The 27,640-nt window shown below is 35.1% G+C and overlaps 1 protein-coding gene across 2 annotated transcripts in view; it reads right to left on the reverse strand.

Annotated features, from left to right (window-relative positions):
• Positions 1-27,640, reverse strand: part of SHPRH (SNF2 histone linker PHD RING helicase) — a 77,115-nt gene that overhangs the window by 43,077 nt on the left and 6,398 nt on the right. Inside the window, exons 2-14 of one of the 2 annotated variants that reach the window (XM_033098971.1) lie at positions 25,366-26,035; positions 22,902-23,028; positions 20,854-21,072; positions 18,217-18,295; positions 17,326-17,476; positions 16,090-16,198; positions 15,215-15,471; positions 13,067-13,726; positions 11,603-11,854; positions 10,705-10,783; positions 6,572-6,735; positions 6,207-6,463; positions 5,524-5,645 (exon numbers count right to left, since the gene is read on the reverse strand). In XM_033098971.1, the coding sequence (XP_032954862.1) occupies positions 5,524-5,645; positions 6,207-6,463; positions 6,572-6,735; positions 10,705-10,783; positions 11,603-11,854; positions 13,067-13,726; positions 15,215-15,471; positions 16,090-16,198; positions 17,326-17,476; positions 18,217-18,295; positions 20,854-21,072; positions 22,902-23,028; positions 25,366-26,004 (3,115 nt within the window). In that variant the 5' untranslated portion in view covers positions 26,005-26,035. The remainder of the gene's footprint in view (positions 1-5,523; positions 5,646-6,206; positions 6,464-6,571; positions 6,736-10,704; positions 10,784-11,602; positions 11,855-13,066; positions 13,727-15,214; positions 15,472-16,089; positions 16,199-17,325; positions 17,477-18,216; positions 18,296-20,853; positions 21,073-22,901; positions 23,029-25,365; positions 26,036-27,640) is intronic. The other variant, XM_033098980.1, reaches the window with a different exon arrangement.

Raw genomic sequence — 27,640 nt, forward strand, 5'->3', positions numbered from 1 at the left:
GATGAAACACCTTTTTTTCCCAATCCCCATATCATGTATAACTTCACAGCAAGGAAAAGGAGACAATAAATCTGAAAAGGAGATGAGAAATCAGGCCTAGTGAAGAAATTAAGTGTCTAAGCTTCTGAGTCCTAACAACATAGAACAAAATCAGAAATGCAATTTTAGAATCAAGAGGGGAAATTTGAATTTTATTTTTATTATTGTAACAATCTATAACTAACATATCACTTCATTTTAGAAATATGTGATAGTGAGTTTCAACCTACATAGACACCATAATATTGACGCTTACAAATGTGTATTTGATAAAGAAGCAGACATAGTATAATGAAAACATTAAATATTTGATTTGAAATGTAAAGATCCAGAGGAAATTCTCTGTTATTTATTAGCTACAATCTTGAGAAAGCAATTAAGCCTTTCAAATTCCAGTTGTCTCATATTATATAAAATGGGGATGATAATACCTCATTGGGTAATTACCCTCATTGGGTAATTATGAGGATAAAATGGAATGAAAGTGTTATGCATAATATAAAATGCTTGTGTGATCATCTCTCAGATAAGATGCTGGATTTAAGGAACCTGAAATATTTTAAGCAGTATATTTATTATTCATGTCTTTAAAGACCAAGCCCACATATTGCTTATCAGATAGTCAAGTATTCTGTAGATTTTAATCACAATTAAATGAATGGAAACTCCATTAATTTGGGATTGTGAGAAACTGGTATTAAATATGACACATGATTGCCCAATTTTGCCTAGATATTTCCAAGTTGAAATAAAGGAGAATTTAAATAATATATTATTTTCTATTAAAAAGTTGCCTCACTTAGTTGTTCACTATGGACTGTGAAGCACATACCATTTTAGATTTTAGACTGACGCCTGGAATACTGTCTCAGGCATACTTAGCAATTGAGATGGTAACGATGATGACGGTGATGATTAAGGATTATTAGAGAAAAGCCAAACTTGCAAACATTGCCAGCTAAATGGAAGATTTCCTAAGGAATGTCTTAGAGGGAAGATTTGCTCACAAAGGTGCATGTGCTGTATTTGAACTGTTTATCATGAATATGTAATAATATACCTATTTCTCCTACTATTAGTTACTAATAAAATTTGCATTGTGAGCAGATTGAAAAGTGGTAAGAATTTGAGGTCACTTCATACTATCACAATCAGTAACGTCATTCTTCATATTAAGAGCAATATTTCAAAGCACATGGTATTGTCTATATTCCATTGAATATAGGATATATAAGGAAATTGAGACTCAAAAACTTTGATATACTCAAGTTCACAGGAATACAACTATAGCAAATAAGAAGCCTCATCTTTTTCAGTTCTTGTCCAGAGCTACTTCTGTTCAGCTTCTCTAACTCCACCCAGGTATCCGGGACGATAAGAGACACTAGTTCTGGCTTTATTATGCTGAAAAGCTAATAAATTAAGACAGGCCACTACATTCAAAGAGGCTTAGAAGATTTCCTTGTATTCTACAATTTTTTCCGGGCATCTGATTTCTTTAAAGTTTTATTAGGTACATGAGAACGGTACATTCTCTCCGTGATTGTGTACCCAAGTAGAATAATGGAACCTTTGTGGGAAGGTTGGAGGAAGTGGGATTTACCATGAAATGCTTTTCCAGATCTTACATTATAATGAGGAGCTAACTCCAAAGATTTTGTGAGGAATACAGAAATAAAGCACTTGTATCAAAGTGCTTAAAACTGTACATTATTTCACCATTATGAAATCATTATATGAATTCAAGGTCTATATCCCACTTAGTTTTAAAGAGACAAAAATCAAATTTTCTAAACCAAAGCTATTAGAGAAGGTTTTAAAAGCAGTTTTTAAAAAGGTACCTTTACATCAGTAATTTCCTCACTATTACCAGAAAGCTTCTACGAGTCACTATGGTATAAAAGCTACAAAACTATACCATCTCTTATTATATTACAAATGGAATAACAGATTGAAGTAGCTGTTGAAAAGAGCACTCAGTGATTCATTCAAGTTGCAAAAAAGTAACACTTGAGTCAGCCAGAAAAGTTACCATGAAGGAAATCTAGAATAAATTTCTGCAAAGAATAAATTGAGTTAATTCCAAGATTACTATAAAAGTAAATTGAGGACATAAAAATGAAGCTAATGAATAAATGAAGTAATAGGAAGCTGGTTGTACAATTTTATCTTCTCATCAGAAGTGTATAAGAATTCCAGCTGTTTCTACATCTTCGCCAATTATTTGATTAGTTTGAGTCATTCCAATAAGGGCACAGGGATATCCTGGTGGTTTGAATTTGCATATATGTAATGACCGTAATGACTAATGATGTTGAATTTCTATCTTTTCAGGTGCCTTTTGTCATGTCTATATACAGTGGTACCTCGGTTTTCGAACGTAATCCATTCTGGAAGACCGTTCAAATTCTGAAACATTCAAAAACAGCCGACAGCTAGGCCTCAGGATCTTGCACTCAGCGGAAGCCACGTGTGACATGTTCGATTTCCAAGGTGTGTTCGAAAACCCAAGCATTTACTTCAGGGTTTATGGCGTTTGTACACCGAAATGTTCGCCAACGGAGACCTTCGAAAACCGAGGTACTACTGTATTCACTGAAGTCTCTGTTCAAATATTTTGCCTATTTTAATTGGGCTATTTTCTTATTGGTTTTTAATAGTTCTTTTTACATTCTGGATACAAGTCCTTTCTCAGATTTGTGACTTGCAAGTATTTTCTCCATTCGATGCCTTATTCTTTTTATTTTCTTAAAAGTGCCGTTTGAAGAGCAGAAGTTATTAATTTTGAAGTCAAATCTATCAGTTTTTTTCTTCATTTGTGGCTTGTGCTTTTGGTGCTGTAGCCAAGAAATCTTTGCCTAATCCTAATTCACAAATATTTTATCCCTTGTTTTCTTCTAAAAGTTTCAGTTGCTTTTTATTTTTTAGTTTCTTAAGGTATAAGCTAAAGTCATTGACTTAAAACATTTTTTTTTCTAATATAGGTGTTTAGTCATATAAACTTCCCTTTAATTACTGATTTGCTACATTCCACATATCTTGATAAATTGTGTTTGCATTTTAATTCTCTTCAAAATACTTCCCAGTTTCCCTTTTAATTTTTTTAATGAAAGTTTATTGATGTGACAATTGTTAGTAAAGTTACATGGAGCTCAGGTGTACAAGAGGGTAAACGGGGTCAAATATATGATGATGGTAGAACTGACTGCGTGGTGAACACATAATGTGAGACGTAGACAATGTTTTACAGAATTAATTTATTCTTTAACTCAAGGGTTATTTAGAAGTATGTTATTTAGTTTCCAAATATTTGGGGACTTTCCGCTTATCTTTCTGTTTGATAGTTAATTTAATTGCACTGAAGACAGAGAATATACTTTGTAAGACATGAACCCTTCTAAATTTATCAACTTGTTTTACAGCCCAGAATATGCCGTCTTGGTTAACATTCCATATATACTTTGAAAAGAATGCATATTCTTTGGTTGGGTAAGTGTTCTATAACTGCTGATTATGTCAATTGGTTCATAGTGTTGTTTGAGTTTTCTATGTCCTTCCTTATTTTCTTTTTCTTGTGCTAGCAATAATTAAAGAGGGTTGTTGAAATCTCTGACTATATAATAATGGATTTGTGTATTTTTCATTGCAGGTCTATCAGTTTTTGTTTTATTTTGAAGCCCTGGTTTAGGTGCATAAACATTTAGGACTGTTATTTTCCAATGATGAAATAACACTATCTGTGGTAGGATTCTTTGTCTGACAGTAATATAGCCACTCCAGCTTTTTTTAAAATTAGTGTTAACACACTGTATCTTCTTATATCCTTTTACATTTGCATCTTTAAATATAAAGGGAGTTTCTTCTACATGGCATATTATTAGATACTGCTTTAAAATGTTTTTCTTTAATCTATTCTGAAAACCTCTGAGGCATTTAGACCATTACATCTAATGTGATTACATCTAATGTAATGATATGCTTGGGTTTAAATTTACTATCTTGCTATTTGTTTTATATTTGTCTCATCTGTTCTTTGCTCCCTTTTATTCTATTTTCTATAGAATAAAATAATAAAATGTGTTATAGTCATTCATTTCTTTTTTTTTCAGATTGAGAATTTTTTATTATTTTTTAAAATCTCCCCTTCTAGATTACTACTTCTGACACTTTGCGGTGTTTTTCAGTGGTAGCTTTATGGTGGACAGCACATTTCTTTTTGTGACTATCACATTCTCCTGCCATGTGATATTCTACCACTTCATATATAATATGAAAACTTTGCAACATTAAATATCCATTTGTCTCCTCCTAGACTTAGTGCATTTGTTGTTGCAGTTGAAGATGCTCAAAGATGCTCTTTCCAAAATCTTTAGTCTTCTCTTTGTTTTTTCATATTAGATAGTTTCTATTGCTATTCTATTCTTCAGTGCTACTGGTAGTTTTTTCTTCAGTGTCTAATCTGCTATTTATTAAGTGTATTTTCCATATTTGACACTGAAATTTGCATTTATAGAAGCCTGAATTTGTTTCAATGTCTCTACTTAACATGTTTAGTCTTTACTGTTGAACCTATGAAATACATTTCTAATGATTCTTATATTCACTTGGAAAGGTATTTACTAAATGGTGCTTGTTGAAAGAACCAGTTAAATAATTTCTGTTTCTGGCTGAGACAGAATAATGGAGAATAGATTTACCCTCCTTCCTGAAACAACTACAATAACACATAATACATATGAAATAATAGTTTATAAGATATCAGACATCAGGCAACAAAAAAAGTGATCCTTGAGAGATGGGAAACACCAAGTAAACATCTTTCCATGAAATATAAGATTCTCTTTCTAACCTCCTTAAATTTTGTGAATATACAATGCCACAACTATTCCACACACATTATGTGTGTGTATGCATTTGTTTCACACATTATGTGTGTGTGTGGATTTGTTTGTCTTCCACTGCTAAGAATTTAAGGTCTACAAGATCAGACTTTGTTTGATGGTATCACCTTTGGTACCTAGATCATACCCGGTACACAGCAGACACTCTAATATTTGTGGAAAGAATGAATTTACAAAGAATCTGATTTTGTAAATCAATGACCAGTATTCCCTTGAATGTGTCAGAATTTAACCATTCTTCTAATTCCAGACACTTTGATTGTTTTCAGTTGTTCACTATTATAGACCAAGATTAATAATTTATAGCCAAGTCTTTGTTCACATCCTTATTCCCCTAAAAAACAAAAACCAAACAATCAAAACCAAAGAACTCTGCAAGAGTGCCTGCTTGGTAAAAGCACAGGGAGCCTCTGCAGGGTTTGCGATGTCCTGCTCAGCTGCTCTCCCTTAGGTTGAACGTAGGGAAATTGCCACCAGTAGCATGTGAGAGGGTTTTTCTCGGGGGATTTTGATGTCTACAATACCTAATCTTCGTCATTAAGTATTTAGAAGAGTCACAGATAACAAAGTAATCACCTTCTACCTTTAATGATGTGGATGCCTGCTAAGCCATTGAGGGCACAAACTAGCTGCCGATGAGCTTCTTCACATTCAGTTCCACATTTCTTCTGCAGCGATGTCAGCAGCTCCTCCATTGTCATGGTGCTGAAAGAAGAGGCAGACTGTTCAGAACTAGAAAGGAAGTCCTAAGTGAGATTATTATATCATGTGAGATCATCAGACTCTTACAGAGTCTTTGTGGTACCTTCAGCATCTTTCTCTTCACCTCCATTTTTATCACTATCACTTTTAACTTAATTACCGTAGTCCCCTCTCATCTGCAGGGATACAGTCAAGACCCTCAGGAGATGCCTGAAACCACGGTACCCAACCCTATAAACCAACAAAATGTAAAGAGAAGAACAAAAGCGTTTCGTATCTGGAGTGCAGCAAAACAAAACAAAGAAACAAAAAACACAACAAAACTCTACAATAGTCCTAATTTTAAAAGAAGTGCTCAAAACCTTTAAAAATAATTTTGATGATGTGATTTGCTTTCACAGTTGGGGTTCTATATATCAAAGAAAAGCCACCACACTGTTGAAAATAACTGACGACTCAGTCACAAGATCATGAAAGAAACTGTGAGCTAAGCAGCTAACTGCTGAAATACTGTCTATCACTACTATATTATCAACGGCAGTAGAAGGAAACTGATGATAAAACCTTTTTTGGAGTGGCAAGAACTCCCCGCGAACAGCCTGAGGGTGGCAGCAGGCCTGCCTCAGCCTCAGCAGCGGGTACAGGATGGAGGTGACAGTCCTTCTGTCCAGGCTGCTGAGCTTCAGAGCCCAGTCGGAAATCTTCCTGAGTTTTACTACTGCATCTTGGCAGCACACCTCATGCTGACGGTGATAGAAATGTCTTTCCACCGGAGAAAAGTGGAGCCAGTGGATTTCTTCTGTCTGAGGAGGTATCTGGATCTGCAGAGGAGAGAAAAAAAGATTTCACCTGGAAATGTCACTTTCCATCCCAACTCTGCTTATTTTTCTTTTTAATACCGTTAATCAATGGAAACTTATCCTACTGACTTGGTCAATCACATCTTTCTTTGCAGACCTCCACAGAACCTTGGCAATGAAGCTGTACAGCAGCTGAGGGTGCTTCTTGCAGTAAGGGCGATACAGGAGTCTAACCCACCAGTGTTTGACACAATAAGGTTCAACACCCAGAAAGACCACCAACCCAAAAAGATCTGAAAAGAAAAAAAGAACAAAGCACATTCAGAATAATTGCATCCGTATTTCTTTATTACTATCTTGAATAATCACTTTCACAGACATTACATTGCACGCAATACTTTCTATTAATTAAAATGCAGATTGTACAGGCTCTTGAACCTGAAAGTCAATTCCAATTTAACTTACATTTACTAAGTATTTATTTTGGTCTAGGTTTTATGCTAGGAGCTAAAATGTTTTAAAGTTATATAACCATTACACAAAGTTTGTACTTAATTCAAAAGCCTGAAATTTCCATCAGAAGTAAACAAGAAAACCACTCAACTGAGCGTGACTGATCAAGAAATATATAAAAAGTACCATGCACTTAAATAGATGCAACATTACCTGAATCAGAAAAGAAAAAGTTTTAATCACAAAAGTGATCCAATATTCCTCATACCCATTGATCAAATAATTCTACTTCTAGGAAATAACCTTAAGACACTAATAAAAAAGACAAGATTTACCCACACAGTCATATTCATAGCAACAATATACAAAATAAAAGTGACTCAAGTAAATAAATGATTATGATACCGACCCCCCCCCCATAAGAACTTTTTCCCCCTGATCCAGCAGGTCTTGTGTTTGTTAGTTTTAGAACATGGTTATTTCTTATATATCTCTTGATTGGAAACACTCAATTTTATATTCCTCTCTTTTGCCTACTTAACATTATATATACCATAAGCAGTTTTCCATATATTTATGATGAATTTTTAAATATGGAAGACTGCTTAGGATACAATGTTAAGAGGAAAAAAATATATAAAATTATGCATGCAGTATAAGTGCAAATACATAAACATCAATATAGAAAAGATTGGAACAGTGGTTATATCTTCAAATGAAGATTATGGCTGAGTGTAATTTTCCTTATATTTTTCTATATTGATAAACATGTTCACAATGGTCATATAGTCTAACCTATAAAAACCAAAACAAAAAAAACCCCACAAAAACAAAACAAAAAAAAGAAGCCATGGCCCTACCTACAACCTTTATTCTGAAGATGATAATAAATATTTAAGTGGAATTAAGTTACTTTACTGGTTCCTGAGTTTTAGTAACATCTGAAAATTGCCTATATGCAGATATCCAGAGATTCATATTTTCTGTTCAAACCAATCCAACTGCCTATATGCTACCCGAGGCCCCAAAGATGCCTCAAACTCAATACTAGACACCTCATACTAGAGAATTCTTCCTTCTTCCCTCATGTTAATGTTTCGGATCTTGGTGCAGTTGTCACTTCCTTCTGCATCCCTTTTATGTGATGTCACAGAACCAGACATCTTGTTTTGAAACCTATTATAGGTAGAATTTTGTATTTATTTCATATATGAAAGTTATTTTGATTGTAATCTTACATTTGTTTAAGTATTTAATAAACGTATCTTCCTCTCTAAGCTGTAAGCTTAATAAGCTCAGGGACCTTGTCTATTTTTTGAGCACTATTATGTCTCCCAAAGAATAGATAATGAACCAATACACGCACCACAAAATACTTAAGTTATTTAAAGACTACATTTCCCAAAAAACAACAACAACAAAAAAAACAAACTAAAATAAATAAATAGATAAATGAAAAATAAGAACAACAAAAGCAGCAACGGAAGCAGCTACCACTCACTGAATATTTAATATCTGCCAGGTACTGTGCTAAATGCTTTGCCTACTTTATTATAATCTTTAAAACACCTTATTTTGCAAATAAGGAAAATAAGGATTTGAATATTTAAGTAGCTTGTTTATGGACATACAACTAGTAATTCAGAATGTGAACATAGGTTTGTATATCCCCCAAAGCCAATGTTTTGTATATAACTATACCAATAAGTATATTATATAGACGTGGGGTATAGTGGGTGGGAGGGGTTGGCAGTGTTCTGGCCTGTGTGACATTCTAAGCAGACTGACATTATTTCAGCTTGCCTGTAGAACATATAAAAGGCCTGGAAAATTATGGAATGAAAATATCCTGGCCTATTTCCTTGCTCAGTATGTGGCCAACCTGGGACGCACAAGACCTCTGGGTTGTAGCCAATTAATAAATCATCAAATCTGATTTATCTCTATCAGTCTAACACACTGGTTTCTCAACTGAGGTGGAGGGGTGCAGTTTTGCCTTGCAGGGGGAATTTGCAATGTCTGAAGACATTTGTGGGTGTCCCAACTGCAGGAATGCTACCGGCATCTAGTGGGTAGATGATAATATCCTAAAATGCACAGGACAGCTGCCAAAAAAAAATAATTATCTGGCCCAAAATGTCAGTGGGGCCAAGGCTGAGAAATTCTGGTCTAACACAAAAAAGAAAACAAATGAGACTTCCACTTCCAAATATAACATAATAAATCATGGCAGGCTAACAATCCCACTGCAACAACTACAGAAAGAACTGACACACTGTAAGAATCATAGTGTTAAACACGTCAGACTTATGGAAGCAGAGGAAAGATAAACTAAAATTCCAGAAAGTTTGGAAAAGTTCTTTTTTAGGTAACTAGGGCAGGAGGAAAATTTTGGGGGTGATTATCCTGATTGTGGAAACAGGTTCATGGGTATACACACGTCAAAAGTTTACAAATTTTACAGTTTCATTATATGTCATTCATACCTCAATAAAGCTATTTTAAAAAAAAGTTCTCAAGAATTTATTGAATGAACGGTGACAAGTCTTCAAAACACCTACCAACATCTTATATATCCAAAATAACCTACCCAGGTAACAGGAATTATTGCTCATATTTTTCTAAAATTAGAAAAAAGATAACTTTGATAGTTATTGTCATTTTTCTGTACCCTCTCAGCTAACTCCTGAGCTGAATGACATCTTATTAACACCTACATATCTAAAATATCTACAATTTGGGCAGTTTCCAAATGGAACAGCAGACCACTAAATCTGGTCGTTTAATTAGCCTATTATTCTATAATATGTATCTTAATGTAACTTACTAAAATTATATGAATATTTAAATATGTACTTATAAAACCTTCATAGAAAATGTTTTTTCTCCTAAAAATAATAATCAAAAATATATTGTTTTTCAGGTCACAGCAATGGATGCTGATATGTTTATTTCAGCAGAGTGATGTTCTCCTGCTGAAAACAAACAATATACAAAAACTTGAATTTTCAGAAAGGTAAGTTTTGAAGATGAGTATTTGCCACGGGAGTTCAAGAATATTTATATTTTATAATTTAACTACATTTTAATGATAGCTTTTCAAAAAATTTACTATGTAAAACAACATTTACTTAAACTTTCAGTTTTAAATAGTCACAACTTAAATAAAAGTTGTAAAAATGCAGTGTCTGTTCTTTGGAAAAAGTAAGTTGTATGCATGAGGTCATGTAGAAGCTTGAGTTCCATTGTGTGTGTGGGAGGGAGGGGAGAACTAGACACGAACGAAATGTGCAAGAGGAGGAAGGGTTGATGGAATAGCGGTATAACCATCTGGTGTGAGCTCATAAAGCCTACTGACATTTTATAACTTTTACAATTAGTAAAATCATGGTCCCACTGTTTATGGGTTCAGGCAATAAAAATTATGGTCCTTATTTTTATAGACACACCAATTGAAATGAATTCCTTTTTCCTGTCTCTCTCTCTCTCCCTCATTCTTGTCAGGTTCGTTCTGTTTTCTACCTACCGCTTTGGAACCTCTGCCTACACTCTTTAGGTGGGTACAGCAACTGTTCAACTTAGGACAATGGGACTACCCCCTATAGATCTATCCCCATGTATAAAAACGAAAAGAATCTGATTCCATTTAACAAGATAAATGCTTGAAACTACTAGGAGTCAAATATAAACACACGCACTATCACTTAAATAAGGGTTTCAGCAAAGGTGGAACGTAACAGTCCTTTTTCTTTAAAACATGCCAGCTTTTCGTGTACATGCGCTATGCCAGGACACCATCTGCACATTACCCTCCAATCCTCTCTGTACGGGAGTGCCACTGATGCACCATCGGTTAATCCCACTCAAGCGCTGAGCCATTTCTGCAGCCTGATGAGAGAAATACGGAATAAAAAAGAAAAGAAACATAGTCAAAGTGCAGAAGTCAGGAACACATCTACGCATGAAAACAGCCACAAAAAGCTACGCTTCAGTTCCTCTACGCTTGCTGTTATTTAACAGATACCACACTCATTGTTGATTGTCACATCCGGCCAACTTCTAGCCCAGTGCTTCTTATTAGCAGGAGGACGTCACAGGTGGCCCCGCCCCCACCCAAGAGGAAGTATGTGCAAGTATGTGCAGAATCGAAAAGGTTCCCTGAACAACTGACACATTGTCACCCCATCCTTCAGATGTGAACCACTATACTAAGAGACATGACTCATACATTCAGGACAGGTTAGAGACTGGCCAAAGAAGACAATACAGACATATGACAAAGGCTGGATCACAATTCTATCTTCTGAAGTAGCATTTTTGCTTTCATCTAGTCTCTCTGATAAAAAACTGCCAAAGCCAACTTTGTCCGCAAGCTATCAGTGCCCACATAAGCTTTCCACCTAGCAGAAATGCTTACAAAAGCTCCTCAGCAGACTTGACTTTGATCTTCATCACACATAAACTGCCATCTTACTCAAACATATATGGGCACTGAGTACAGAGCAATGGTTCAGCGTACTCTAAGGCTTACGTAGTTCACAGCACACGAGAATAGGAAATGAGAAGTGATTAACAGCAAGCTTTTGGCTGATGTCAACACTGTGGGTTAATCACACCTGAATTATTAAATTTTCTATGGACAGTTCCCCTCGACCCCTTTCCCTTTTCTCCTCCCCGGCCCTTGGGAGACTCGGCAGAAATCCTCACCTTCACAGCGGGACACTCGACCATCTGGGCCTCATCCAGGCAGATCCTCCACCACTCCACGGCCACCAGGGGGCTGGGGATGGCCATGTACCGCTTCTGGTTGCGCAAGCGGCGGCCATCCTCACTGTTGCTGTGCGGGATATCTACGTAGTTCAGTTCTGAACGGAGGACGTCATAGGTGATAATGACTATATCCTGTTCTGCCAAAAAGTGAGGCTGTAAAAAGCCATCTTTCTTCACTCCTTGATATACCTAGGGAATAATCAGCATGGATGTAGTTATGGCAGAAAGGCTTATCAAAGGTAGCTGAAATAATCATTCACTCAGGCCCTTACGGAGCCCTTCCATTTGTTTAGGATCAACCATGCTATGAAATACATCCCACATCTTTCTAGAGAAAGACACATTTTAGTGTGGAAGACCAGTAACATCAGCAATGTGAAAGGAACTGTCACAGAAAGTCAACGTGACAGCACCACAGTGGAAAGACCAAGTCTATGGCAAGAGAAGGTAAATTCAAAGAGGACTTAAAATTTGGGGTGGGTCTGGAAGAACAGTGAGTTCTCTTCACAGTGGGGAAAAAGGGAAAAGAGCATGTAGGGAGGTTGATGGAATCAATAGCATATGCAAAAGCACAATGGCAAAACCAGAACAGCAAAAATACCAGCAAGAGCTGGTATTTCCTGAGTGTCTCTTATGCTTCAGGCACTGTGCTAAACTTTATCTCCTATATTCAGGACGGCGTTTTACTTATTATTGTATTCTCCCTCCATTGGATTTGTCCCTCCAGGACAAATTGGATTGTCCCTCCAGGACAGCGGCAGAAATAACATTTCAATGACATTTGAATGGAAAGAAGGAAAGAAGAACAGAATGAAGAACACTAACATTAGTGAACAGTAACACTGCATGACCACGTGTCAGCACTTTATCAAATCATTTAATTTTCACAATAGGTGTGTGAGAAGATACCATTTTGAGAACTTAGCACAGTTCCTGGCACGTAACAGGTGCTCAATAAATATTTGATGAATGTGTAAATTTTTATTTTACAAATGAGGTAACTGAGGCTAGCCACAGAGGATGATTTGGGAGCTAAGAGGTGGCAGATGAGATAAGAAGCTGCTATTACACAATACCGCCTTTGGAGTGCATTTCTGTGTTAAGAGTATATATACATGCTTATACAAAGACTTTTTCATTTACGTGATGAGTTCTTTTCAAAAGCTTTCACATCTTTCCACTCAAAGTGCTTTAACTTCAGAACTTCTGATGCCAGAAAAGAATAAACAATTCCCTGTTCTGTATTTTACTTTCAGTGTCCTCTTCAAGTTCTGATTTACTATTATCATCTCTTGAAGTTAACTTTTGGGATAAACAATAAAGTGACAAAGATTATAAAAGCTACCCTGAAGAAGTAATAATCTGTCTTCCTACCCCGGGAAAGAGCCCAGACTGCCTTACCAACACCCGAAGAGACGACGAGCTCACATGCCTGTTGATTTCATCCACCCACTGGTGACAGATGGAGCTCGGCGAGATGATCAGAGTCGCTCGTGTTGACACTGGCTCCATCGCAACAAGGCAGTGGGGGCAGTAAAAAGGCTTAATCTTCAGATTCTTCTCTTCGTAATTCACACATTTCGCATGTTGCCACAGGTGGCATTTCAGGCACTGAACGCGAGGCTTATGGTCCATCTGGTCCAGTTCACCACATATGCACTCAAAGCGATAATCGGAGGAATCACAGGGACTCACAAGGTTAGAATGCGACCCATCAGCCCCAGCGGGGTTTAGCGATTCCACTTGGTTCTCTGCTGCATGTTCTTGCTTGACCTCAAGGACACATGTACTTTCAGATGTGGTAACATCAGTCACTCCAGAGTCACTGGTAGCGGGGCAGTGATCTTCTGAGTTGAGATCAAGGTTAGGCTGACTTTTTCCCTTTTCCGTGGATGGAACGGGCTTTTTCCTAATTTTACTACTATTTCTCCCAGCCTTGTCATAGTAATAGTAAGGATCATTGTCATCACCAGAGGTGTTTGGTGGCAAGTATTCAGAATCTGTGTCCTTACTCCCTAATTTTCTGGATTCTTTCTGAATTTTCCTTGGACTCCACACTGCCTATGAAAAAATATTATTTAATTATTTTTTCCAACATAGTTATATTTTTTAAATTAAATTCCCAAGTTTATTTATGTGCCTTATATAAAAATCCAGTAACCTGTCTTTGCTACCCTTTTCCTTGATGAGAATCACTCCTGATCAGTGGCTTTTAATCTGCCTCCTATGAGAAGCTTCCTTGTAGTCGGTAGGTCCAGAATAAAAGGAAGGCTCTACTACTGTACAAGTAAGATTTGGAGAGAACAAAAATTAGAAAGATAAAGGGAGCTACTGATATTTTGGTATTATCCTCTTATAATTTATGGTCTGCCTAAATCAATAAAAGGTTAGTAGTTTATAATACATAAATATACAAACTAGGACAACTATAAAAATACCAAGTACTAAACTATAGCATTTACAGAAAGTGAAAGTTAATCTACCAGTTATTGCAATTAGCAAATAAATTCCTTCTTTCTTTCTCCCTTCTACCTTTATTCCCCTCCTGCAATTTTTACTGAATGCCACTTCTGCACCAGGCATCGTCTTAGATGCTGGGGATACAAATGTGAGGAATATTTAGCCTCTGATCTCAAAGGGGTCTGTTGAAAGAGAGAGAACAGTAAAAAGTAAAACGGTGCTATAGGAATGGAAATGAGCAGTATATAAGAGAGAGGAGCTATGATGGGAAAGTAGGTGCCAGCAACAGCCTCCAAGAAATCATGTCAGATCCAAGGTTGAACACAGGTGTTGGCACACTTAATAAATATGGAATGAATGGAATTAATTGAGGTTTTTTTTTTTTTTTTTTTTTTTAAGTGACAGAGGATTAGTAAAAGCACAAAGCACAGAAGTTCATTGCAGTCGTCTACCCTGGCTGGGGAAAAATGTTGGACATTCCCGCAAAATGATGGAGACTTCCTATTCCAGGAAATGAATTTTTTATCTGCCGTTTCTTTCACAGTATACAAGCTGATAGCTCCACACTTGGACTTGTCATTAATCTTTTCTTGATTAATGTGTATAAATTTGTAACTATTTTCTTAAAAGCAAATTGAAATAAATAGCCTCAAAGAAACAGTTTATAACCAAATGTAAAAATTGTATTAAGATGATGATACGGGAAAATAAGAATTTATATAAAAGATTTAAAATGTATACAAAGAGCTATTCAAATGGACAGTATCATTAATCTTTTTTAAGTGTGGAATAAACTTTTTAATTGCCAACAACAGCACGATGAGGAGAGAGAAGTTGTTTTAAACTTTACAGTATGCTTAAACAACTATTTTTATAATTGCCATGCACTTTTCTTTGGGCTAACCGAAATGAAGTTTCTACTCTGATGGAACTTATATTCAGGAAGTAGAAAACATAAGTCATAACCATAAGGGATTTTCCTAACTGGTTTGTTTTTTATCGTCAGGCTGTAAAAACTTCAGTGTCAAGTTGGGATCTGTCAACTCATTCTGTCAGGCATCACATATAGCTTAATAAATGCTCTGTTACCTGTTTTTTTGTTTTATCATGTATGTCCTCTTCCTTGTAATTCTTCCCCAATGTAAAAGTCCCAGAAAAACCATGGCCTTTGATCTGTTTCACAAGACCTTCAAAAATTAAACATTTCAGCATCCGTTTCAGAAGACTCCTGTTCCGCTGAACATCATATCGATATATAGAACTGACATACTTATAGATGGAAAGGATGGAAACTCCTTTTTTTCCATTCATTTCTTTCACAGCTGTCAGGATCATCACACGTGTAGCTAAATGCAAAAGGATATGTTAACTCAGTGAAAATAGTTCAAATTAAAGGAAAATAAAACTCAGTTAATCTTAATGTACACTGAGGACCAAGTTAAGAAAAAAATAAATCAAAGATTTATTGAAGGTATGTTGTCTGTATATCGTCAATCTGAAGAATACATACTAAAAATTTATCTTAACACATAAATTACTGTAATGGAAATAATTTAAGAATTACTTGTAAACTTGTTAATCTGACAAAGCAAATATTTAAATTATTTAAAAAACTATGACAATTATCTATGTATTAATATATGCTATCATTAATAAGGGAAACATTCATTTTTTTAGCAGAATTTGAAACAGCTAGGCTTGAGAACAAACAAAACCTGGTTTAAAGTGTAAGCTAAAGAAATTTAAATATAACAGATTGAGCAAGAACCACATGGGCTAAGTCAAATAAAAAAATAAATCTTACTTTTGTTAAGAAAATATGACTTACAACTGACCCATTAATGCAAAGTACAAACAACTACAAAAACAATTATTCATAATAATTACAAGATACTGCTATATGAAAATTACAAGAACTATAACACAATACTGTAAAAAGATGTTTTGAGAGATTTCATACTTACGGGGGCACTGAATTTTTTCTTTTGGTTCAATTTCCATATTCTGGGTTTCTGTATTTTTCACTTTTCCTCCAGAATAATGGGATGGAATGAAATAATTCACCACTTTTCCCTGATATAAACAACATTTAGTAGTCACAAAGTGTTTTGCTTTCAGTATCCTGAGGTGCTTATTAAAATTAACGCTCCTTCTATTAAGGAGATAGAAAAGAGATGTACAAAATTATGGAAAAAAGGGGTATATACACTATTCATACATACAAACATTTTTTATTTCAGTGATTACAGCTCGCCATCACCTTTTAAAATTATGTACATTATCTTAAATTATCTAAATGTTAAGTTGGGACTTCTGCAATTAACTTTTTATGGCTTGTTTAAATATGGAATTAATGCGCTCAATTTGTAATAATACAAAAAATAACTTAGAATTAAATATCTGATGAGCAGAAAATGCCAAAAAGAAGTTACTGACTGAAAACTGTATATTCCTCCTCCTTTTTCTACAAAGGAAATAAATATTTTCTATTACCTACTCAAATCTGAAAGACTAACTTTGCAAACTTGACCCTATCAAAAAATCATATAATCACTAAGGTTGTGAGCATGGTGGGCTCTACAGGTAATTATAGATATATCCTTATCTTGTAGCCTCATTTCAGCAGATTCAATACGCTAATTTTAGATTTCGTGATTGACAAACATGAGCTACATTTTCTCCATGGAGTGTTTTTTGAACTTTAAAATGTGTATGTGTGAACAGAATTACTTATTTTGGATAAGGATTTAAGAGTTCGTTTCATCTAGCACTCCAATTTCTAAGTTATCTTTCAACAAAGTTCTCATTATTAGATTCTAAGAGTTACATATCTGAGATTTGTAATTAAAAGAATCGTTCTCAAAAGTATTTAGTGGTAAGATGGAGAATCGTGACAAGCAGTGACAAAACATTTGAGTTGTAATAGTCCTTTGCTAAGGGAGTTTCTCTGCCAACTAGAAGGCAGCTCGGTCAGTAACAGCGTATCCCCTTCCTAGTTGGCCAACATCACTTCAATCCCCACTGGGTCACAAACATCCCGTTCTCTGGGCCCACTTGAAGTTAACTAACAACTAATGTAAATCATTAGCTACAGCATAAATCGAAAGTGTTGACTTAAGTGCCAACCCACTGTTAGACATATGATGCGTTTCGAGAACATATGTCCCCTGCTTTCCCAAGCCCCACAGGAATCCTCCTACCTCAGGAAGAGTCAAAGCATCTTGTTTGACATCTTGTCGAGTATGTGTCAGAATCAGAGCCAAGACCTCCACTGTCTTTCCAAGACCCATCTCATCCGCTAGGATTCCACCAAGCAATTGTGGCCCAGCAGCTGGGTATTCGCGGATGATGCTAAAAGAAAAAACAAGAATAATACATCATAGGAATGCAAACAAAAATTATATTGCTCCTACAGAGAACTGGAAAAAATGCATAAAGTCTAATTTTTAAAAAACTTTTAGGGTGAAACAATTCAAATCCCTAGGTCATGAACATAAGAACTGTGATAATCAAAAAACTGCCTGAGCTGACAGCTGTCTGCAGGAAACAAGAGTGGGATTGGTCAACAGCCATCATTTTTTTTCTTTTATAAATATAAGGAAGCACGTCTGCCTTCTTTCTGTGAACATTATGAATTTGTGAATAAAAAAATAAGGCAATAACTGCTGATTCACTAATTAGCTTTATGATTCCTAAAACTCATTTATGACAGATATTGACAAATTTAACAAAAACATAAAAACTGGCCCATAATAAGATGACATTTTTACTTAGAATTATAATTTCTTTACAGTCTGAAGATAAAAAACAAACTAGTTAGGAAAATTCCTTATGGTTGTGACTTATGTTTTCTACTTTCTGAATATAAGTAGCAATACCTAACCATTTTAAGTCTATTGTACAGCATTCATTTACTGAAGAATGACAAGTACTATTAATTCTGTCTATACTATTGATAAAAATGTCTAATAAGACTTTAATTTAGTATTCCTTCTTGAGGTACTGCCAAGGCTAAAGACATATGCTACCAATCTCATACAGGTTTTCATAATATTTATGTTTAATATCAAGCACACAAAGTTTTGCCTTACCAGCCTGTGTAAGGATTGTAATAGAGTTTCAAACCATCAGATGTAACAATCTCTCGCCATAAGAAGTGTAGGGCATTTTCTAAAGAAAAATATAACCATAAAAAACAAGTTTTTGTTTGTTTTCTTTTCTGCCAGAGAATCATATTAAAATAAAAATAAGTTAACAGGATACCCTAGGAAGCCACATACATATGGAAAAAAGGCTAGAATCCCTTTCATTCTTTTCTTCACACATTATTCTTTAGCTTCCTTTGCTTTAGGCACAAAGTATTTTCCATATAACAAGTGATAAGATAGAAAAACAATGCATAGCAAATTACAGAGAATTAACAGCAGAAGAAAATTTATACACAGAACCAACTCTTACCCGACAAAAGAAAGCTTATCTTTTATATATCTTTCAAAAAGTTGCCTGAAGTCTGTAAATAATTCAACAGACATATGCTAGTAGGTTAATGCATTCACCTACATCAGACCTAACCTTTTATATGTGTCTGATAATGGGAGGAAAGGCTTAGTTAACCGAGGAAAGAACATCTGAAACTATAACACTAAAGTACTGATTGTTTCAAACAGAATCTTCTATTATCCTTTCCCTGAATATTTTGAGTTAAGTCAACTGTAAAATAGGAAGTATGTCTCTACCCACCAGTGAAACAGCAAGTAATTTTTTGTTGCCTTCTTTAGGGATTAATAGATAAAGTAGGAATATAGATATATAGGGTTTATAAAATGGAACAACTAAAAGATAAAATGCTTCAAAGTATGGGAACCATAGGGAACAATAAGAACTACTAAATGAAACATAGGATTTAATCAACAAAGTCCCATTTATGGACAAAAAGGAATGAATTACCGATACATGCAGCATGGAAAAATCTCAAAAACACGCTGAAAGATGCCAACTCTCCCCCAACCCCCTAAGTGTCCCATTTATTGTATCAAAAACAGGCAAAACTAAGTTATGGTGACAGTAGTTGCCTCCCGAAGGGGCTAAAGTAGGAGAATTGACTGGGCCATGAGGGAACTTTCTGGGGTGATGGAAATATTTTGTCAGCACTGCATGACAGAAATATGAACAGAAACAGGTAAAATAAATTTTAACAGTTTATTTTATTTAGCCTAATAGAACCAAAATATTATCATTTCAATATATAATCAATATAAAACTTATCAATGAGGTATTTCATACCATTTTTGTACTATTTAAAACCTGGTATATATTTTAAACTTACAGCACATATTTGGACGGCCACATTTCAAATCTAAAGAGGCATGTGTGGCTAGCAGTTACTTTTGGGAAAGTCTAGTTCTATGTCTTAATTAGGTTATTGCCTGTGCAAATGCATAGATTTATCAAAATTTACCAAACTGTGCCCTTAGTATCTATGCATTTTATTGTAAGATATATCTTAATAAAATTAAGTAGTAATGAAAAATTATTTCATTTTGGAGAAAACAATAATCCAGTCTGTGGGAAATTCTATAGAGCTAACAATTTCTTCAACACATGAATTTTAAGGACAAAAAATAGAATGAGAGAGAGGGGAGATAAAACCTATGAATTAAAATAAAGTTAAGAGGCAGCAATTAATTCCAATGAACAGATGTTACTTGGATTCTGATTTGAACAAATTAAAAGAGAAAGAAATAGAGAGAGAAAGTTAAAAGGGGAGAAGAAAGAAAAGGGAGGAAGAGACATTTGGTGATATTAAGGAATTACTGAGTTTCAAATTCATTATTGTATATGTTTTTATATCTGTTTAAAAGAACACTTATCTTTTAATGAAACAAACGGAAATATTAAACAGATGAAATGATACACGTGAGATTATTACTTCAAAGTAATTCAAAGTATGGGAGGAGGAGAAGTGGGAAGAAATAACACTGGCTATGAATTGATATTTATTTTCTAAAATAGAAAGTTTTAAAAAATGAAGTTTGTTGCATAAACAAATATAAGATGAAACTCATGGGAGAAATAGGAGCTATTCGTCATTAACTAAAATCAATATAGGAAGAATGAGAAATAGTTATCACTTCACTTCCTAGAATCATACAAAAATCTCGTGTTATGCCCATCACCTTAAAGACCGTGATAAAGACGTGGCATAAACGAGTCCCTTAAACCTACTACTTCTATGAAAACATTTAAGAGATGACATTTTATTTTTTTACTTTGTAAAGAAAATAAATGAGAACCTAGAAACATTATAATAGTCGCACATAAGTCTCCCACTTTGGTAAATGTGCTTTCTGTCACTAACATTAACCATCAAACCGTGAGGGCTCTTGCAGATTGGCAAGATTCCCTTCAGTTCAGGTTTCAAAAGCATTTCTTAGTTGGAAAGGCATGCAAAAACATTGCTTGGTTTATAAAAATTCCAATCAAGGGGGCTTTTATTTTGGCTAGAAAAATCTATTCAGACTTTTATGGATAAGAGAAATCACAAATGAATTTTTCTAGACTTCAATTTTGAGGGATTTCTTAGAAAATAACTGTTCATAGTTAACGTCCATTCTATCCATGTGACTTGTTGAATGGTCAATGCTTCTCCGCATCCCCACCCCCACCCTAACTACCTCTCATATAATTCCTCAGATCAATTTGCCTTTCCTGAGGCATCTTATACTTGCCACTAGCAGGAGTGCTTCTGAAATGCTCTTGTTGTAGCATCCAGTTGACAGCCTCTCTTTGGTACGGTCTCAACACAGGAATCAATGCAGGATGCTGGACGTCCACTTGAACGGACTGTGTTTCTTGCTGATGTGTTCGCTTCACAAAGTGATAGAGCTCATCAATGTCCTGTCCCTCTGGCTCACTCTCTGAATCTTCCTCTTCCTCTTCCAACACATCTGTGTACCCAACAACAGTGTACTCAAAACAATCCAATCCACCTTTTAGAACTACAAGCACTTCTTACTTCAAGACTGCATCATGCACTCTCCCAACTGTGGGGCTTTACTCAGTGTTTTGTGACTGGAAGGTCCTATCCTTAATTCTTCAAGATCAAAAATCTACCCATTCATCCTTCAAGATCATTCAACTGCTACTTTTTCCATGGTATTTTCTTTTGTTTTCCCTGGTTAGAATTAATGTTCTCCTCTGTGCTCATATAATACTCTTATACTTTGCACGCAGCAATGCACTACAGTCTGTTTGGTAGTGCAATCATTTATGAATACATGTCCTTTCTGCATTGCACTGTATTACTCTTTGAGGGCAAAGATTGTCTTTCGTTTTTATAGTTCCTCAGAGCAGCTGACACATGCTTTGCCCATCGTAGATATTTAGTAAACATTTGAGGAACTGAATGTGAATAACTTTTGCAGTTTATAAAAGGATAATTTATTTCACTTTTCTCTTCATGTAAAAAATATCCATATGCAGACATAATTTCTCCGTGTCTAAGGCAAGGGTTCCCATTCTATTTCTTATGCAAAAAATAAAATAAAATAAAATAGACATTTGGTAGCAGCTATAGCCAACTAGGAGGTAAGCGTGTAAACCATTAATCCAAATTTATAAAAATATCAGATTCATTTGCTGGGTAGTTGCCATGTGGAAGATTTGTGCTGACTATAACATGAAAACAAAATTCAAAATCTTGAACAAATTTACAACCTCCTTTTAGCTAATAATTTATTTCCAACGTGTTTCAAAAAGGCCTATAAACTTTTAGAGAACATATTGCATACGCTCTAAAATGTACCACAAAATACATAATTTAGTTTTCTCAATAAAAAACATGCTATGAAGATTTTCAAAATGTTATATGCTTGGTTATTTCAGATTGTGCCAACAGTTGTATAATCCAGTATTGGAAACTAAACTGAAGTTTTCCTTTGAAATTCTTTGAAGTTTTTCTTTGAAAAGTTCATATTGAATTACTTTTAAAGGCAGAATAATTTCTTATCTTAACTTTTAAAGTCTTGATGTATTTAAAGGTATCCTTCCAATTCTGAAACCAGAGACTTTCCTCCTTTTAAGACTTTAACATAAAATAATTTACTTTTATTAAAATTGTGAAGCTTTGGAAAGAATGTCTGTAGGAAATAACAATCAAGCCAGACGCTGATTTCTCAAATATTCCAGTATGAAAATTTGCCCCTGAGATAGTGCTGGCCCACCAGGAGCAGGGCTGGAGATTTTGAGCCATTTTCCAGGAGTGTTGATGGGCGGCCCCAAGCCATCCACACTCTCCCTTGGGAACCAATGGCTGACAACTCTGAAGCAGCAGTCCTGACCAAGGGTGCAACGTCTTGCCAAGAAACAGTAGCAAGAGTAACTGGTATTTTGGGAAGTAGGCTCTTGAGATAGTTTGTCAGACCCTAAAGAGGAGGTGGAATAAAAGCCAGCCAACAATCTCTGGCCACGACAAAATAAAAGCACAAAAATACTGCAAAAATTCCAATCAACTCAAGATCCTTTAAACTCTGCCTATTGACACTGCAAACATTTCCTGACTGGTTACTATAAGCTAAGCATAGTATTAAGCAAACAAAGTAAAGACACAAATCATATTAGTAGAGGCATTTCAGAAAAGTTATACGGCAATTTTATGGAGGTTATTTCATTTTTATTACGGTTTTATTAGTTCTTTTCATGGTTTTTATGTATAAGAGTTAGGGAAAACCTGTACCTTTTAAGTAATAGCAATTTCAAAGTTTACTTTAAAAATTACCTGGAAAAAAATTGTATAACTTTTCCATCACTCTCTTCATGAGTTGATTGAATTTTTTCATTCTTGAATTTGCCTCACTCAAAAAGTCTAGTTTTGCTAGGCCATTTTCCAAAAGATAAATTCCAACCTACAAAGAATCAATCAACATAGAAACAGTTTTAATTGTACTATATCATTCTTTATGAATATATAAAAAAAAACATTTCTTACTATCACTATTTTGAAAGATATTTATAGTATTTGTTCCACAAAACTAAATATATAGCTATCAAACTTCCTTCACATAATTTTACTTTCAATTGTAAATTCATTCTACAAATGCAGTGCCTACTATGTTCCATGTACCATTCAAATTGTTAAAAAACAAACAAACAAACAAACAAAACAACACAACTTCTCTAACGGCAACCAAACCTGGGAGATGTGACAAGAACACCAATTCCACCTACCGAGTCTATGATTCCCAAACTTGATGAACATCAGAATAATTAGCTGACTAAAATTCCAGATTCTGCGTTTTTTTGTTTGTTTGTTTGTTTATGAAAAGATTTGACATGAAGATTTGACTTTTGTCAGATTTTGCGTTTTTAATGCAGACGATTCTGACACATATGCTAGGATACTTATGCACAGATTTGGGAATCCCTATTACTAGATCAAACATTAAAATGTAGAGGAAAAGTGAACTTGATTAATGTTTTATATCTTGATTCTGGTGAAGCAATGCAGTATGAAGTTTTACAGTAGAAAAACTTGAATTTGAATAATGGCATTGGTATGTAGGAGCTAAATAAACAAGCAAAATAACTGATTTGTTTTGACCCAAATGTTGTCATCTGCAAACTGGAGAAAAGCCTGTAAGAGATAGCAGAGATGATGCAATTTTAAAACATCCTAATGGTAGGTACTCAGTAAATGCAGTTTCCCTCATTTCCCTCTATAATCCTGGACCTGGTTCCCTAATCACTGAGATTCTCATATTCTTTCACTAAAGAAAAATTATCCAACCCAGCATTAGAGAGGAATGGGTGGCAAAGATTCTATTTCATTAACATTTTGCTCTGGCTTGTGTTCACTTAGAGATGGCTTGCTATAGCAGCAATAAATGTTTAAATAGTTATAAAAATTGAGATCAGGCAGCACAGAATAGATCAAGACTTAGTTTGTGGGGGAGGTGAACACAACACAGACCCACAAGCCATGACTTCTTACACACTTGTTATCACTGAATGCCCATTTTGGCATTCATGATCAACAAAGAGACGGAATGAATGCTAGGTTGCATAGTTTCACTGTCCAGGGAAGAATTAATTATAATTTCATGCTTCTAAATTTTCTCCTTTCCTACAATAACAAATTCTGAAACTACAAATAGGGCTGCAATGTAATTGCTTTTTAATATAAGAAATGCATATGATACAGTTTTCAATTGAACGATGATGAATTTTAACATTTTAGAATTTTTCCTTTCAAGTTTTAGCATGAAGGCATATTGACCTGCTTCGTAGTTTAAAAGTACATTTACTTTCATTATCTCATCTGAGTCTCAACACAACTGTATGAGGTAAAAAGAATGGTTATTATTTACATTTCATATAGAAAGAAGCTGGAATTTAGAGCATTCAAACAATTCACTTGGCCAGTGAATAGCAGAGCCAGAAATGCATTATAAATTTATTCATTCATTTACTGAAAATCTCTTCAGTAGCTAATGTTTTACCAGGCTGTGAAAATAAAAGACTAGTGAGGGAGGAAGGTCTAAAATGTAAGTACATGACATGTGACCGAGGCAAAATTAAGTTTATGCATCAGGTATGATGGGGAAAAGGCACATAACACCAATCATGGAGTTTAAGATTTCTGTATATGCAGTAAACTCTGAGCTGAATATTAAAGAAGGACCAGGAATTAATCAAGGAAGAACAACCCAGGCAGAAGGAACTGTGAGAGCAAAATCAAAGACGCAGAAAGCTGGCAGGGAAGGTGCAGGAAACAAATCAATCTGGGATTTGCAGAACGAAATAAAAAGCAGAGCGAGAAAAGATGAGGCTGGAGAAGTAGGCAAGGACCTATCAGACTTACACTCCAGATTATACTTAATTCTGTAAGCAGTAAAGAATAGAATTCCATTTTCATTCATATGTATTATACCATTCCAGAGACAAAGGAGATGAAGGAGTTGAAAAGGCAAGATAAGGAGATAATGAGAATCAAAACAAGTCATTGAGAATGGAGCTGGAAAGGAGGAATCAGGAAGATCTCCTTGAAAAAGTTCACCTTGGAAATAATTAGCTATTTTACATATATATATATATTTTATAGTTACTGAAAGCCCAAAATAAAGTGTACTTTGAAACTTAATAAGGAGGCTTTTGCTGGCTTTTCAGACCTTCCTTCCAAGTTAACTTCAAAATGGACTGCTCAATGCAGAAAAACCTTAAAACACACCACAGAAATTGAGTACCTTGATAGTGTGACTTCCTTCTGGTTTTTGGTAAAGTTTTATCCTTCTTTTCTTTTGCAGCCACCCCAAATCTTCTAACATTTCACCACTGAAGGATGATTCCACTTGAATGCTCTTGTCACAAATACTGATTTGCTCGTTGAGTCCTTTTTCTTGTTTCTCTTCATCTATGCATTCTGAATGAACGCAGATCAGGAAATGGTTGCTTGACTCTGAGCTCATCAATGTAAAACTCCTTTCAGAAAAATTTTCAATTAAACTCTGTTCAGGAAGAAGCTGAAGAGTTAATTCTCCTAGAAATGCTTTCCAAGAATTATCGAAGTGATGAGGAGAGATCACAATATTCAGCTTTACAGACAACGGGGAAAAACTGTCACCAGCCTCTTCCTTATCGATTGATTTTGAGACGCTCACCTCCTCCAAACATCTCTTTTTATCTGTGTGAGCCACTTCTTCCTCTACACTATCATCTAAGATGATGCAATGAGCAGAAGAGGAATCTGAACCTGGGCAGGGATATTCGTCGTCAGTTAAGAGGAGAGGTTCATTCCTTCTGTCCTCATGCATATTCCAACGAAGCTGTTGCTGCTTTTCTTCATCTACTTTCACTGGAGGAGCACGTTTCCGTCGGCTGCTCATTGTCACGTTTTCTTGGTTGGTAAATGTGAACCTAGAAGACAAATGCAACAGTAGGCATTCCAAGGGAGGATTTTAGTGTTAAAGTGATCCCACACGAGAAATTGTGCATAAGCTAATAGTCCATACACATAACACGAAATCTTCAGAGATACATAAAGCAATGGATAATTTTTTTAATAAGACAAACACAACTAAGAAACACATAACCATAATTTCATGCATCATATAAATTCTAATAGTCTTACTGGTCATTAATGGATAAATTTAATAATGATAATTTGTTGTATAAAATAAAATTCTAAAACTACATTGAAGGAGCAGCATGACAGCAAAGTAAATCTTTCAAATATCCTAGAAACACATATTTGAAGAGTTTTACTAATATATATACTCCTATCATCACTACAAAATTTTAATTTTGTTTTAAAATCCCCAACAGTTAACAAAACTTCACTTGACCCATACATAGCTTTAAAATCCCTACAAATATATCTTCTTTTTCAAAAGAGGAAGATGAAAATATAGAAATATATTTCTTTTTGTGGATTAGCAGATAAAAAGGAAAAGAAGGATAGCTGGGAAAGGAATAAGGTGGCGATGGCAACCAGGGGAAATGGAGCAGAGACAATAATGGAAGTATGAGAAGAAAAAAATGTAGGGAAAAAAGGAAAAGAAAGTTTTGTTATCTCAATAGAGTACACTAGTCTGAAACCGCTTATACATGGTAGGCCCCAAACTACACTTTTCCCAAAATAATAGCCAATTCCTGTATGAAACACAGAATAACTCAGAGATAAATCATAAAGTCATAATGATGGTTGGTGCCTATTTCAACCTAATTCAACCATGTAGCTGAAAAAAAATGGATGTATAAATAATTAAAAATTAGCTTAGCTTCAAGAAATATTCCTACTTTTTAATAAAATCCAATAAGGTATCGCTGACTCCCATTATGTACTCAACACTGTGCTGTATTTTAAGAGAGGATACAAAATAAGTATAAATCAGATCGTGGTCTCTAATTCAGGACAGACAATAAACTGTGTTTTGGTTTCTTCAAACTGAGCACACGAGCGCAGTCTACACCCCTCTCCCGGACTAATCCCTCATCTCTAACTACTCTGCTCCAAATCTAGGAAAGAATGAGAAACATGTTTTAAAAAAAACAATTCAGAAATTCACAGCCCTGCTTAAAACAACAAAATAAAAACAGTACGTGGGAAATCTCAGTTGACCAGAAATTCTGAGGCATTCCTACAGAAGAATACAGAGGGCATCCGACTGAAAAGCTAAGTGATGGCGTAAATGTATTAGGACAAAGGATGGGAGTGTCACCAATCGGGCTTCCATGTTCAGTGGTGGCAGAGCGATAGTAGAGCCCAAAGTGGGTCCAGAGCTACAAACATACGGTGGGGGGGGGGATTCAAAACAATGTATACACATTTTAAGAAATGTTATCTATGTATTACATTTGAAGTTGAACTGAATTACGTAGCAATGTGTAGTATGACATTCCCTCAAAAGATGGCGTTAATCAAATGAATGTTAGCGTCATTCATTATATTACAATTTTAATATAGTTTTTTCCTTTCTTAAAATGTGTATACATTTTTTTTTGGCACCCTCTGTAGCTAAC

Source organism: Rhinolophus ferrumequinum, chromosome 3, assembly GCF_004115265.2.
Source record: "Rhinolophus ferrumequinum isolate MPI-CBG mRhiFer1 chromosome 3, mRhiFer1_v1.p, whole genome shotgun sequence".
NCBI classification, from domain to species: domain Eukaryota; kingdom Metazoa; phylum Chordata; class Mammalia; order Chiroptera; family Rhinolophidae; genus Rhinolophus; species Rhinolophus ferrumequinum.